This window comes from Giraffa tippelskirchi, chromosome 12, assembly GCF_054371585.1.
Source record: "Giraffa tippelskirchi isolate mGirTip1 chromosome 12, T2T-mGirTip1v1.2.pri, whole genome shotgun sequence".
Classification (NCBI taxonomy): domain Eukaryota; kingdom Metazoa; phylum Chordata; class Mammalia; order Artiodactyla; family Giraffidae; genus Giraffa; species Giraffa tippelskirchi.
In genome coordinates, this window is record NC_137286.1 from 135,817,295 (window position 1) to 135,833,724 (window position 16,430).

The window sequence follows — 16,430 nt, forward strand, 5'->3', positions numbered from 1 at the left end:
GAGAGCTGGATTCCTAAATTTAGCTCCTGATAGTTTCAAGCAATTTTGAGGGAAGACTAATTTTCCATCATTTTATGAAAAATAGTAAATTTCTAAGTAGACTTTTTATACTTAGTTTTTTAGGAACAAGACTATATGTTTAAGTATTGATTTTTAAAAACATTGTAAAAATATCATAGGATATTTTTAAGTCTTAAGTCTGTTTTTCCTGTCTTTACTGAACTAAATCAACTTCTTGTTTCTAGAACTGATGAGTTAATACAAAAAAAAATTCGTGAGAGATTTGCCCAGTGCACTGTGCTGACCATTACACACAGGTTGAGCACCATTATTGACTGTGAATGGATAATGGTAAGACCCTCACCATTTCAGTTGTTTCCATTTATGTTCAATTTTCAGTGTATCCTTCCATGGAAAATTTGATAGGAACGTCCATTAATTTTTCTCTTATTTTCCTCTCTCATTTCTGAAAATTACTCAAATACTTAACTATACTTTTAGAATGCACTGTTAAATAATATATCCAATAATCTTATATTTTCATATTAAAAGTTTATTTGAATTGTCATTTTTTTATGATGGCCAACCATTAAAATATTCCAAACCCAAGTTATAGCTCCATATTTTAGTGGGGTAGAACACAGTAATTTTCACTGTGTCATAGTTGTTTCAGCATTTTTGGGTTCCCTTATAAAAAAATTAGCCTCTAATTTAGAGTGCCAGGAGGTTGATGGCTAAAGTTGTAGAATTTCTGAGGAGTCCATAAGAAGAAAAGTCCTAGTAAGAAAAACAGTACTTTAACTGAAAGGATTTAATATAAGGAATTTATTACATAGGGATTAGAGGGCTAGAAAAATGAAACACTGCGGTAATGATTTTAGAAAGCAGCCACCATAGTCTAGGACAGATCTCCAGACCTGAGAACTCAGAAGAGAGGCCCTAAAGAATTGATGCTCAGACCTCCAAGGAGAGCTCACTGCCCAGTTGCTGGTCATATTTGTGAGGGAGCAGGATGGGGCTGGTTCTCCAGGTGCTAGTAGCTGGGAGCTGGAGTCAGGTCCCAGTGCTGAGGTGATGCTAGTAGCAGAATCAGGTAGAACATTAGCTGTGTTTCCCACCTTTGGTCTCCCTCTAGTTCCCCCTACTGGCAGAACCTAACAAAGGCCACCTGGCAAAAGAGTCTCTGAACTCGTGCAGTGACTTGCAGAGACCCAGCTTCTGCATCACAGATGAGAGTTTGGAAAGAAAGGCAAATCAGGGATGAGAGACTAAATAAACAACCAGCAAGTCTCTTACACAGTAGCTCTGTTCTGCACACAAGGCAGGCTCCAGGCTTTGCTCTCTGGATATCTGTCTAGTGTCTTCCTTCCAGGTTTGGTTGGCTCTTTCTTCCTTAGTAATTTCTTTAACATTTCCTTCCTTAGCTCTATTTCCTTCCTCCATCTAGTCCTTTTCTCTCTCTATTTAGTTTTATCTCTTTCCTTGTCCTTTCCCTCTGTTGCTTGCTGAGTTTCAATAAATGTTAGGATGTGGCTTTATAAAACAAGAAAAGCATTCCTCAAAGGAAAAACTTTGACAGCAAATAATCTCAAGGAATGCAAGATACTTTAAGGCATTTTGATGGTCCATAGAAAACTAGGTAATTATCACTAATGAGTGGTCAGTAATACCCACAGTTCCTTATGTCTAAGGATAATAGTACCGTCTCTTTTGACTTCTTGGGCAGCTTCTGGAATATCACCTCCTGTCCTACTTCACATGCATTGTCAAGTGGGATCATCAGTGGGGCACTGAGTAGATACCAGGCTGTCAGCACTGAGGCAGTGCCTGTAGCCTCACTGCCCAAGCTGGACGTGCACAAGAGCGAGCTCTGGGGAGGCAGACGACAGGAGTGGGGCCTCCCCACCCAAAGGGATGCTCTAGGCTCCAAGCAGTGTGTCTGGTTACCTGGACTAGAGATCGCAGTAGGAAGCAGGCTCTACCTGCAGACTTTCATGAGGGATGGGGTGACATTTGAGATTGCCCAAAACTGACTCTTAATTTCTAGAAATGTTTTATGGCAGGCATCCTTAGTCACTCATTTTGTGGTCTTGATGCTAATTGGAAAATTAACCTTTTATTTCTAGATTTTACCTGGCGCTTTGTTCTTACCTCTCAACATTGCATTTCAAAGATTGTCCCCTAAAGCACCATTCTTCCATTATAAATAAATGATGCTGTGAAATTTACCTATTTCAAGCCCTTTGTCAGGCTTTAGATGTAGCAGCAGGAGGATGGCTTGATCACCAGCTCAATTAATGGTCTGTTCAATTAAATTATTTGCTCCTAAATGTACCCTGAAGATTTATTTTTGGTTTTTGGTATTAGAGCATTAATGGCATTAATGATAGCAGATTCTTTTTATCATCTAATTCTTAGAAATACTGTCACCTTGGAATGTGTGGTTGGTTAGGGAAACTGAGGAAGGACAGAATTTGGACATGTCACCTGGTCTCTAGTCTTTCCCATTTTATTGTTTTCCTTTATTTCTTGGCATTGATCACTGAGGAGGGCTTTCTTATCTCTCCTTGCTATTCTTTGGAACTCTGCATTCAGATGAGTATATCTTTACTTTTCTCCTTTAGCTTCTCTTCACTTATTAGCCATTTAAAGAACCACAGATATGCAGATGACACCACCCTTATGGCAGAAAGTGAAGAGGAACTGAAGAACTTCTTGATGAAAGTGAAGGAGAAGAGTGAAAAAGCTGACTTAAAACTCAGCATTCAAAAAACTAAGATCATGGCATCCGGTCCCATCACTTCATGGCAAATAGATGGGGATACAGTGTAAAGAGTGATAGACTTTATTTTCTTGGGCTCCAAAATCATTGCAGATAGTGACTGCAGCCATGCAATTAAAAGACACTTGCTCCTTGAAAGAAAAACTATGACAAGCCTAGACAGCACATTAAAAAGCAGAGACATTACTCTACAGACAAAGGTCTGTCTAGTTAAAAGCTATGGCTTTTCCTGTAGTCATGTATGGATGTGAAAGTTGGACCATAAAGACAGTTGAGTGTTGAAGAATTGATGCTTTTGAATTGTGGTGTTGGAGAAGACTCTTGAGAGTCCCTTGGACTGCAAGGAGACGGAACCAGTCAATCCTAAAGGAGGTCAGTCCTGAATATTCATTGGAAGGACTGATGCTGAAGCTGATACTCCAAGACTGTGGCCACCTGAGGAGAATAGCTGACTCATTGGAAAAGACCCTGATGCTGGGAAAGATTGAAGGCAGGAGGAGAAGGGGATGACAGAGGATGAGATGATTGGATGGCATCACCAATTCTATGGACATGAGTTTGAGAGAGCTCTGGGAGTTTGTGATGGACAGGGCGGCCTGGCGTGCTGAAGTCCATGGGGTTGCAAAGAGTCAGACACAACTGAGTGACTGAACAAGCTGAACTGACACCTTGTCAGTCCTAAAGTGTTATCATCAGCACCTGATCTGCAGATGTGAACATCTGTATCCTCTCAACACAGCAGCTTTGTTGCTATTATCAAAATATGTTCATTTGTTTAATGCTTTACTTACTGATTTGTTGTTTAGTCACTCAGGAAGCTCAGGCTTCCATGTCCTTCAATGTCTCCTAGACCTTGCTCAAACTCATGTCCATTGAGCCAGTGATGCCATCCAACCAGCTCATCCTCTGTTGTCCCCTTATCCTCCTCCTTTCAATTTTTCCAAGCATCAGGGTCTTTTCCAGTGAGTCAGCTCTTCACGTCAGGTGGCCAAAGTATGGGGCTTCAGCATCAGTCTATCCAGTGAATATTCAGGACTGATTTCCTTTAGGATTGACTTGTTTGGTCTTCTTGCAGTATGGGGACTCTCAAGAGTCTTCTCCAGCACCACAGTTCAAAAGCATCAATTCTTCAGTGCTCAGCCTTCTTTATGGTTCAACTCTCATATCCATACATGACTTCTGGAAAAATCATAGACGGATCTTTGTCAGCAAAGCAATGTTTCTGCTTTTTAATACATTGTCTAAGTTTGTCATAGCTTTTCTTCCAAAGAGCTAGTGTCTTTTACTTACCAATATCTCCGGGTAAATTTCTATAACCTCAAATTTTTCTCTCTTGGTCAATGTCTATGAACAAATCTTTAAAGTACTTTTATGAAGCAATGTCCGGCCAGTCCGGCCCCAACTTTCTAGTTGTGTCCCACTCTGCTCTCCCTCCTTCCTTTATAGCTAAAATCACACTGCTGGTCTTTCAGTTCTCCAAATACAGTATTCACTATTTTACAATGTGCCCTCTCTAGACTGTTGGCTTAGTCTAAGGTGCCTGCAGTGGAAATGGTGAGATAGTGTGACTTGGGATAGATCAGGAAGTGAAGCCAAGTGGACTGCATGATGGATTGAACATGGGATCTTGAGGGCAGAGAAAGAAGCTGATGTTAGTTTCTGGGTACAGAGACTGAGCATCTAGGTGAGTGGGGAAGACGGAGGCAGAAGAGAGATGCAAGGGTTCTCTTTGGAGCCTGTCACCTTTGTGATGAATGACCAAGTTTCTAAGAAAGGATCTTGCCCTTCACTGTGGAGCTGCCTTTCCCACTCCTGTGTCGGGAGACCTTCAGTTTATGGCTCCCTGGTTGAGGTCATCAGGGATGTCACAGGGAGGTCCCACCAGGAGATGTAAACTCAGCTACTTGTTTACATCTTGGTCTGAACTGGTTGTGGTTGCTGACTCCTCTGGTAGGAACGGCAGGATTAGACATCAGGGCACCGAGAGACAGGCATCCCCCAGTGACAGAGTTGGGATTGTCCCCTGTGTTCCATTCACCCTAGGTGTAAAGCTTGTATGCTTTTCTAGAGCTTCTGACTACCAGTTGGCTTTCAATTCAGCAAAAACATCACCAGTAATGTTCTTCCTCAAACCTTGAATTTTTGAGGCAATCTTATTTTTATTGCTTGCTTTAGAACTATAGACATACCTTGTTTTATTGTGCTTCCCAGATACTGCATTTTTACAAATTGAGAGCTTGTCATAAACCTGGATTAAGCAAGTCTATGGGTGCCATTTTTCCAGCAGCATTTACTCATATTGTGTCTCTGTGTCACCTTTTCATAATTCTTACAATATATCAAACATTTTCACTATCATTGCAGTTGCTCTGGTGATCTGTAACATCAATGATCTTTGATATTACTACTATGACTTACTGAAGTCTCTGATGATAGTTAATATTTTTTAGCAATATCTTATTTTTAAGTTAAGGTCTATACATTGTTTTTTTCAGACATAATGCTATTGCACACATGCTCGGGTACTGTATAATTTAAACATAACTTCCACGTGTCCTGGGAAACCAGAAAATTTGTGTGACTCACTTTACTGTGATGTTCATTATATTTTGGTATTCTGAAACGGAACCAGCAATAGCTCTGAGGGATGCCTGTACCTATTTTCTTTCTGGAAAGCAAGTGACTGTCTGTTCTGAAACCTTTAAGAACATAAAGACAAGTCAATCTGCTGCAAAGTCTAATGCTCCAGAGGGTGGGCCGCCAGCCTGGAGGAGGGGCTGCAGAAGTGAGAAATGTTTGATTTTCTTGAATCAAGACATTTCCCAACTCTGTGTATCTTATAAACAGCCCTCAAAGCTCAGAATCTGAGAGCGAAAAGCACTAACTAGTGATAACAATCCCAAAGGCCCTGGGCAGAATATAAAACGCTACAGACTGTTCAGTTGCAGTAATCATAGTCATGATTAAAACTTTCATTTTCTGAAAATGAAAGAGAACTTTCGTTTTCTTCCTTTCCTATAACCATATAATAATGAAAGGCTGGGTTAGGCCTTTGTGTGCCTAGTAAAACAGAGTAATCGAACCATTTAAATACCACCAATCCTACCACCCAAATTCTCCCTGTCCTGCCCCTTTTTGAAATATTGTCTGAGTTCTGTGTTACTGGGCTATGTGTGCTAATGGGTTTCTTTCTGCTGTTAACAGGTTTTTGATTCAGGGAAATTGAAAGAATATAATGGGCCAAATAATTTGCTGCAAAATAGAAACAGCCTATTTTACAAGATGGTGCAACAACTGGGCGAGGCGGAGGCTTGCTGACCTGGCTAAAAGGGCAAAATAGGTGAGGCTGTTGCGGGAAGCTGTAATTAAACTTTGCCTCCAGGGTTCACTCTTCACAGGGTCTGGGAACAAGCACTCTGTGCTCTTTTCAATAGAAGCCTCCAGAGAGAAAGCTTCATGACTGGGTGTTAACAACACAGGGCAGGTGGAAGGCAGGTCTGCTGAGAATCCGCAGCAGTGATGGGGTGGAATCAGGATGTGTGCACTGGTGTGACCGCACCGGTGCCTGAGGGAGATTTTGGATCCGACTTTCCACATGTTTGGACTCTGGGTTCAGATTCTCATGGAACATAGAACATTCTCATTTTGCAGACCCTTTACATTCATTCTCATTGGTGCTCAGTACATGTGTGATACAAGTTCTGTCAAATAATATCCAGGAAATTTGAGAGTTTCAGGGGAAAAAACTTGGAAGTTTTTGATTCTAGGAAGATCTTCCAGAGAAAGGTGTCTCTTCTGTTTCCTAGTCTGTAAAGAAAACTCTTACCTGAAATTATCACTTTCTCCCTAATTCTTTGTTGTTTAGAATTAGGCCCATTTGCCCCCCATGTTTCCTGTACCTTCTAGAAGATGAAATTGTCATCAGGACAAATCAAGACCTCACAATACCTTCACACTGTAGTCTGAATGGTGCTGAAGGTTCACAGAGCTCTTTCTCAGAGATGGGGTGTGTGAGGCACTAAGTTCTTTACGTGGTGTGAGGAAGGGGCTCAGTGAGGAACATTCAGGTCACGTGGTGTCTTCCTAACAGAGGTGAAGTGGTCACCGAGGTCTGGTTTAGGCGACTTAGCCACTGTCATGCAGCCATCTGTCAGTCTTTCTGGGACCAGATGGGAGTGGGGTTGGGATTGATGGGAAGACAGAGGGAGGGAAGGAAGGTCTGGTGTTCTTGCCCCTTAACATGCGTGGCCCAGATGGGATGTGGCTTCCCCATCAAAAATTTATCTCTGGATGTTAAATTATGATTGTATGTTCCCTTCTTCACACTTTTCTACCTTTCCCAGATTTTTACTTGTAAATAGAATAAGATTATTTGTTATTTGTGTAATATTTAAAATGTCTTAAAGAAAACATGTCCCAGTATCTTAAGTACTTGTATATGAAAGATTTATCTAAAATGTGGCATGAGTTCATCACTGTCTTCTCTCAATCCTCCATAGAAATGAGGAAATGCAGAGCAGGACTTTCTGCTACTCATCGGGTAGACTTCCTGGGTCCCAGAGCTGGCTGAAGAGTTGGCAGAGTTAGAGTTCATGCTTAGGTTTAGGGAAAAGGAAGTCTGTGTTCTAAACTTCTCATAAGTACTTACATTGTGTGGAAATGTTGAGAAGCTGAGCAAGGAACTCTGTATTTTTTTAAGCCTGAAATTCACAGAGTGCTTTTATCCACTAGAGTGTGTCCGAGTCAGACCATCCCTGCTGAGACTTCGAGAGCCAGGAATCTCCCAAACCCTTTTGCTCTTTTGGCCTGAGGCATTTCACATTGAAAAGAGGTGTTCCCACCTGTATGTCTAAGTCTTCATTTTAAAATTATATTATCATGACACTGAGTAATGAGAAATAGAACACAGAATTTTAGATTGGTCCAGATAATAAGATAATAGGATTCAACCCTCTCTTTATACAGGTGAGGAAACTAAGGTGCTTTAGAAGGAAGGTGGCCCTATGTATATTACTGATGTTAAGCTAGTTTGCAGCAGACAGAGAATTAGAAATTTGTCCTTTCAGTAAACATTTTAAGTCAAGTGTAACATACATACTGAAGCAGGCATAGGTCATAGCATTAGAAATCTTGTGATTCCTGGTCTAGTAATCCTGCACCTACTCTAACAATATTAATGGTAAGTTACATTTGTGTAGTTCTTCATAATTTATTTTATACAGTTCTCAAATGTATGATTTCACTTAATCTCCTGACGGTCCATTTTTATCCCATGTCATGGATGAGGAGAGTGTGTCCAGAGTTCACCCAAGGCCACTGAGCTGGTCCAGCACAGAGGGGGAATTGCTGAGGGAGGCTGGATGCTGTCCTAGGTACTGTGTTCTGCATCGAGTCTGAAAGCACTGCTCCTGTCACGTGGTAGCCAAGATAGGGCCAGTCACTGAAGTTCACAGGGTGGCAGAACATCACTCTTGGATTTCAGTCCTGCCACTGGCTCAGGTCACCTCTACAGAAAGAAATGCATTTCTGAATTCTCATGCCATCTTGACATTACTTCTGCATACTCTGCATCCTCTTAGGAGGATAAACTGTCAGATTATCAGTTTTCTGAATGTGCAAGCATCAGATATCAATGCATTGTTCAGAGCTGTAACAATGGGATTATTAGCCTAAGCCACAAGGTTTTCATTCTAATAGAACAGAATTCATTCATCTGAAAAGAAAACCCAACATCTGGGAGAAGGTGCTTCCACATCACATTTTGTTGAACTCCTAGCTCAGGTGAGCTGATCACTGTCTGATTGACCCTTTTTGGATGATCCATGAAATAGTAGAGAAAGTCCCTTTTAGATACATAAAGCTAAAGGGGGCAGTAGTTTGCTAGGGTTGCCATACAAAGACCAAAGAGTAGGTGACTTAAACAGCAGAAACTTATATCCTCACAGCCCTGGAGGTTAGAAGTCTGAGGTCAAGGTGTCAGCAGCGTTGGTTTCCTCTGAGGTCTCTCTCCTTGTCTTGTAGACACCATCTTCTATCTGTGTTCTCACATGCTCTTCCCTCTGTGTGAGCCTGTGCCCTGGTCTCTTCTTATGAAATTTCCAGTCTGTTTAGATTAGGACCCACCTGTATGATTTCATTTTAACTTTATTGCCTCTTTAAAGATGCTGTCTCCAAATACAGTCACATTCTGTGGTACTAGGGGGTTTAGGACTCCAACATGTAAAATTGGACAAAGGAAGACCAGGGGTTTCCAAATGGAGGGAGTAGGCTGCAAGTGTCAGACATTTTTTTTTATCTCTTTCTTAAGCTGCAGGAGGAATCAAAGTATTAGTGTTATATCTTTCCCCCTTCTCTATACAAATTTATATCTGCCAAAAAAGAAATGCAAAAAGATAAAATGGTTGTCTGAGGAGGCCTTACAAATAGCTGAGAAAAGAAGAGAAGCTAAAGGCAAAGGAGAAAAGGAAAGATATACCAATTTGAATGTAGAGTTCCAAAGAAGAGCAAGGAGAGATAAGAAAGCCTTCCAAGTGATCAGTGCAAAGAAATAGAGGAAAACAATAGAATGGGAAAGACTAGCGATCTCTTCCAGAAAATTATAAATACCAAGGGAACATTTCATGCAAAGATGGGCTCAATAAAGGACAGAAATGGTATGGATCTAACAGAAGCAGAAGATACTAAGAAAAAGTGGAAAGAATACACAGAAGAACTATACAAAAAAGATCTTCATGACCCAGATAATCATGATGGGTATGATCACTCATTTAGAGCCAGATATCCTGCAATGCAAAGTCAAGTGGGCCTTAGGGAGCATCACTATGAACAAAGCTAGTGGAGGTGATGGAATTCCAGTAGAGCTATTTGAAATCCTAAAGGATGATCCTGTGAAAGTGCTGCACTCAATATGCCAGCAAAATTGGAAAACTCAACAGTGGCCACAGGACTCAAAAAGGTCAGTTTTCTTTCCAATCCCAAAGAAAGGCAATAGCAAAGAATGCTGAATTAACTGCACAATTGCACTCATCTCACACACTAGCAAAGTAATACTCAAAATTCTCCAAGCCAGGCTTCAATGGGATGTGAACCGTGAACTCCCAGATGTTTAAGCAGCTGGATTTAGAAAAGGCAGAGGAACCAGAAATCAAATTGCGAACATCCATTATAGACTATGCCAAAGCCTTTGACTCTGTGGATCACAACAAACTATGGAAAATCCTTCAAGTGATGGAAATACCAGACCACCTGACCTGCCTCCTGAGAAATCTGTATGCAGGTCAGGAAGCAACAGTAAAAAGTGGACATGGAACAACAGGCAGGTTCCAAATCAGGAAAGAGTACATCAAGGCTGTATATTGTCACCCTGCTTATTTAACTTATATGCAGAGTTCATCATGAGAAATGCTGGACTGGATGAAGTACAAGCTGGAATCAAGATTGCTGGGAGAAATATCAATAACTTTAGATATGCAGATGATACCACCCTTATGGCAGAAAGTGAAGAAGAACTAAAGAGTGTCTTGATGAGGAGAGAGGAGAACTAAAAAGTTGGCTTAAAGCTCAACATTCAGAAAACTAAGATCATGGCATCTGGTCTCATCACTTCATGGCAAATAGATGGGGAAACAATGGAAGGAATGACAGGCTTTATTTTGAGGGGCTCCAAAATCACTGCAGATGATGACTGCAGCCATGAAATTAAGAGACACTTGCTCCTTGGAAAAAAAGTTATGACCAACCTAGACAGCATATTAAAAAGCAGAGACATTGCTTTAACAACAAAGGTCCATCTAGTCAAAGCTATGGTTTTTCCAGTAGTCATGTATGGATGTGAGAGATGGACAATAAAGAAAGCTGAGCACCTAAGAATTGATGCTTTTGAACTGTGGTGTTGGAGAAGACTCTTGAGAGTCCCTTGGACTGCAAGATCTAACCAGTGCATCCTAAAGGAAATCAGTCCTGAATATTCATTGGAAAGACTGATACTGAAAGTGAAACTCCAATATTTTGGCCTCCTGATGTGAAGAACTGACTCATTTGAAAAGGCCCCGATGCTGGGAGTGACTGAAGGCAGGAGAAGGGGATGGCAGAGGATGAGATGGTTGGATGGCATCAGCAACTCAATGGACATGAGTTTGAGTAAGCTCCTGGAGTTGGTGATGGACAGGGAAGCCTGGCATGCTGCAGTCCATGGGGCCAGCAAGAGTAGGACAGAACTGAGCGACTGAAGTGAAGTGATACAAATTTAAAAAGAGGTTTCTTTTAAAATTCTGTGTTGCCATGAGGATACCTGGTTCCACCTGAACTTAACTTTCCTCAAACCTTGATCTAACCAATGTGTTTTTCTTATGGAAATGTTTGTCTTAAGCTATGTAAATTAACTATGTATTTATCCTAGATTCTGTCTTCAAGTCGGTTCCCCCTAAGACTCAGAGTTGACTTGAGAAACCAGTATGTTTTACTCATGCAAATGTTCTCTCAAGCTATATCAATGAGACTGTATTTGCTTAGAGACCTGCCTTTCTTCAAGATTCATGTCAATCATTTTATGGCCATTTTATGACCATCTTGTGCCAATGTTGTCTGAAAATGCAAATTGTATGTGAGGGGTCTGGTGCCATTCTCTGAGTTTTGAGACATTTCCTTTCTCTAATAAGCAGACTGCTAGTAGCTATATGGATCTTCCCTGTAGCTCAGACGGTAAAGAATCTGCCTGCAATGTAGGAGACCTGGGTTAGATCCCTGGGTTGGAAAGATCCTCTGGAGAAGGGAATGACCATCCACTCCAGTACTCTTGCCTGGTGAATCCCATGGACAGAGGAGCCTGGTGGGCCACAGTCCATGTGGTCGCAAAGTGTCGGACACGACTGAGCGACTAACACTACTACTGAGAGAAGCTATGTAACATCCGCCTAAAGACCAGCAGGGGGCGCTCTTTCTGCCCTCTTCAGATGTCTATGTCAGAAGCTTTCTCTGTCTCTTTTATACTTTAATAAAACTTTATTACACAATAGCTCTGAGTGATTAGGCCTCATCACTGGCCCAAAATTGAATTCTTCTCCTCTGGAGGCCAAGAAGCATGGCATCTTTTGTGGTTCAGCAACAGCCTTTCAGAGGGGACATGGTTCAGCTCCAAGAGTAAATGCCTGCCATCCATTCTGTTCTGTGATGAGGCAGATCAGGTTGAGGTTTTTTGAAGTTTCTTGGTTCCCAGTGTGTAACAGAGGTGTCATTTTGTCTATTCATGAAATCACCTAGTACAGCCCAGCAGTTATAAAATCCTCATATCCTAGCTCTAGGACCCTGGACCAGTTGGACAGATGGAGGAGGCACTTAGCATGCAGGTGGCCTTGTGTCCCCCAAGGTCCCTGAGCCTCAGGTCCTCACCTGTGTGTAGAGCAGGATTACAGCCCTGCCGGCTTCTTCACACTTATCACAGGGATCAGATGAGAGAGCCCATGCTTCAGTGCTTTGAGAATATAGAGCATTTTACGGTGTAAAAGTGGGATCATTTTGTAAAAGGCTGTAGGTAGAAACCTTGCCTCCCAATAATAAAACAAATATACCCATAGTTCTTCTAGGTCGCTTTAGAGACTCTAAATCAGGGGTCCCCAACTTTGAAGATCCTTTGCAGTATTCAATTCAGGTATTTCAGACCATGAAGCAAAGTCCTTTTCAGTTAAAAGTTGCTAAAAATAATATTTTCTTTATAAAAAAGTTGTATTGAGAAGGGTTATGGAGAAAGGAACCAGATGATTTTGGAAAGAATATTAAGCAGTAGAAAATGAAATGAATTTTCCTTTGTTCCTTTAACTGTTTTTAGTTTCACCAAAAGAGTACATAAATCTATAATCACAAAATATGTCTAGCTTAGTAAAATGGAGGTGGGTGATAAGCAATTAAAGAGTGCCCCCCCAACTCCCATCAAAGGCTTTATTTTTAAATGCTTCCATTACAATGGAAATAGCCTCAGATTTCACCCAGTGGGCCCAAGCATTATTGGAGGGTTTATTTTTCTCCTTAAGTGACATTTAAATATATAGCATTTCATATGCAGAGCTGCTTTGGGGGTAGCAGGTTATCTTAGCAACAAGAGAATAGGAAAGTGCACTGACTATGAAGGTGGGTGTCCTAGTGCCTTTCTGTTTCGTGTGTGAAGTTCATTCTCTCTCATGATAACTTTGTTTACAGCACCCACAATGCACTTGCGGTCAGATTGTATAAATGAGATCTGGAATCATATGTCTAAGCAATCCAGTTTGTGACATGAGTCAGCCTCTGATAGATGATACATTTTCTGTTTTAAAGACTCAAAAGAAACTTTTCACATTTTTCTTTGAGGATAAAGAGTTATACTTGAAGTCATTTTTTTTGCCCAAACATGTTCAGAAATAAGGCTTCACAAGCCCTGACATTATTTTATTTTGTTATGTGCATCTGTAAGGAACCAAGATACAGCTACTAAATATCAGCCACTAAAAACTGATGATTGTGAAACTTTACAGCATTTCATTTCCTTTGTGTTCTGATTATACACTGAGAAAACCTGTATCTATTCTGGTTCAGCTAGAATTTGGTAGAATTCAAGAGCTCAAAGGTCTGGTGGAGATCTGTCCTATTATTGGGTATCATCTTACATTTTAGAGAAGTCTCTTGGTTGAGTCATTGTTAAAGCGTTTGATTCTCTTTTCATTCTTGGGACCCACTATCCACAGATCACATTTCTGTAGGCTCTATAACTGCTTTGCCACACGAATTAAACACCAGGCTATTTCATACATATATGCCAGTGTTTCAGTGCTTGTCGATCAGAGTTTATAAAGGTAACAACCTGATACTAACATCCAGATCTGTTGTGCTCCTTTTATGTATGAAAATGACAAACCCTGTTCAGATGCTATATTTCCTATCCTCTTTGTAACCCTGTTTTTAATTTATTTCAGGGAATAAAATGATTTTGCTTATCAGTTTACTGTAGTGATAAAGCATATCTGTGAATCAGAATGATCAGAAATCTAGTAGATTTACAGGTTATTTGGCATTACGTCCAGCCCCACTGAGGGTGTTACTGGGGCTAGTTCCTCCACAGAATAAATACAACCCTGGTTTTTTAAAACTCTGCCTCCGATAGTGATACGATTGCTTCACACGAAGAAGGAAACCTAGAAATGTGTTGCCTTAGGAGGAGGACTTTAAAACTTTTAAACATGTTGTTTTTGTCTTTTTCTCCCTCAGGTGCACTTCAAAAGGAGATAGCCAGATATTACTCACAGTGACCTTGCGGTTATGAATGTTTCCACTGGACAGCCCTCAGCCTTCACAATTTTTGAGCCAACACTGTGATTTTACCATGAGTTCATGTCTATTCCAAAGTCTTTCTTTCCAATAGGTTTTGCACTGCATAAACTATATTCTACTTTTTTTACAACAGCAGCAAATATTTACACATTACAAGATGTTAGTTCTCCAACTTCACTCAGTGATTTCAAGCTCTTGAAAAAGGATTTATTATGTTTACTTAAAAGTTATATTACTTTCTCTCTTATCCAAATCAGAGGTGCAGGCCACCAATAAAAGCTGTCTCCCAGGTTTTATATGTTGAGAGACTCCAGAGTCAAACTCATTTTGTCAAGTTTTGAGACAGAGTTGTCAGAGATGTTTTTTACTGTTTCCAGAATTACGTATGACTTTCTGATTATATCAGGGGTTCTGTTGACTTGAAGACAGTGTGAAGTTGCTGTTTTGTGTCACCACTTCCTTTAACATGATTAGGATCCATTTTTCCACCAAAAGACCTCTGGTTAAAATACTATAGAGAAAACTGATAGGAAAAATGTACAATACACTATAGTTTAAGTAACCAAAAAAAAAATGGATATATGGTTAAATACAGAAGGACAACATTATATGTTCTCAAAGAGAAGGAAGAGAAAATATGCTTTCTCAAAATAGGAGCCCTTCTGGGGGATTTGCTAATGAAAGACAGACATGTGCTAGACTGTCTTCTAGATAGAGGATTTTATTATTTTTTTTTACATTATGAATTGTGGTAAAGCATATATAACATAAATTTTGCCATATAACCATTTTTAGTCACATAATCCAGTGGCATTAATCAGTTCCACAGTATCATGTGGCCACATTGTCTGGGTAACTTTTGGTAATTATGTTTTTCCTATTCAGTGTATTATTTCTGCAGAGTCATTTTGATAAGTTTCATTTTTCTAGGAGGAATCTATTTCCTGTGAGTTTTGAGCTGGATTGGCATAAATTTATTCACAGTATCTTATATGTTTAATCTCTGCAGCACCTCTAACTGTGATATTTTGACTTTTTAATTTTGTTTTAGGCTTCTTTTTTATGATAATCTTGCATAGCTTTTTCCTGTTTTCAAAGAATCAACTTTTTGCTGATTGATGCTCTCTTTTTTCCCTAGTTCATCATATCATTCTTTCCTTCAACTTTTCCTTAACTTTGAAGTTTTTCCTGTAAATTCTTAAATTGAAAAGAGATTATTAACATCATTATTTTTCTAATATAAATATATAAAGCTGACTTTCCCCCTAAGATCCACTTTAGCTGCAACCTGCAAGTTTTGGTACTCAACACCGTCGATAGCCATAGTATTATGTATTTTCTAATTCCTAATTTAATTCATTAACTATATCTTTTACCCATGAGTTATTCATAAGTATAATGTTCTCTAAGTTTCAAATGCTAATGGATTTTTTTATTAGATTCAGCCATGTGAAACTGCTAACATTCAGTCTCTTTATAAGCTATGAAGTGACAGTTTCATATGGTTCAACATATAGTTTTCTTTTGTTATTAAGTTATAACTTAATTTCATTTGGTCAGACAACATTAGATTGTAAATTTTAAACCCAAGGTAACCACATTCACACAAAGTTTCTACCATTTTGTATTTTATTGGGTTTTTTTTAAATGTTATAAATACATGTGTAACCAGTAATTTTCAATAAAAATCCTCCCCAAGTACTGGAATGTTTTCTGATACATGTTGCAGCTGGCTCTCTGGGATGCAGACTCAGAGTTTAGTGCTGGGATGTGTATCAGGGTTGCCCTTGGGGTCAACACTGTGGAATCAGGAGGGAAGAAACAGGGTAAGGCAGAGGGAAAGATCCAGCTGGATCACTGGCCAGACAACCTGATCTGACCCCATGGGAGTCTGGAGTGACGATGGTCCTTCAGGGTTGTCCTACATCCAATGACCAGGCCTTTATACCTCCTCCTGGATGGATCATTGCACATACGCTGCCCCTAGAGGGGCTGGTGGTTTAAGGTTGCCCACTGGCAGCACTTACAGCTGCTGGACAACAAGTCCTTGAAGGGAGGTCAGGACAGCACGTCTCCATGTCCCCCCGGGCATGTATCACAGCTCCAGAGGTAGGTGATGAGGGTGTACTGTGGGGGAGACTCTTGATGACTGATGTTTAAGTCAAAATGATGACTCAGTGATTCTGCTGAATACCCTCTGTTCTAAAAAATAGAGGAGAAGGTCCATGTAGGGGAGAAATCCTCATTCTCCAGGGTCAGCCCAGTTGTCACCTCTTCTAGGAAGTCACCCTAAGACCAGTCGTCCTCCTAGGTAACTGGGATCTGGGTGTTGCCCTGAGCACCGCTCGTG

The 16,430-nt window shown here is 40.4% G+C and overlaps 1 protein-coding gene across 3 annotated transcripts in view; it reads left to right on the forward strand.

The window, feature by feature from the left end:
* LOC145530191 (ATP-binding cassette sub-family C member 4-like) overlaps positions 1-14,382 on the forward strand; it is a 154,660-nt gene extending 140,278 nt beyond the window's left edge. For all 3 annotated transcript variants that reach the window (XM_081551109.1, XM_081551110.1, XM_081551111.1), the window contains 3 exons: positions 246-351; positions 5,987-6,122; positions 14,018-14,382. In XM_081551109.1, coding sequence (XP_081407235.1) covers positions 246-351; positions 5,987-6,100 — 220 coding nt within the window. In that variant the 3' untranslated portion in view covers positions 6,101-6,122; positions 14,018-14,382. The remainder of the gene's footprint in view (positions 1-245; positions 352-5,986; positions 6,123-14,017) is intronic.
* The last annotated feature ends 2,048 nt before the right edge of the window (positions 14,383-16,430 follow it).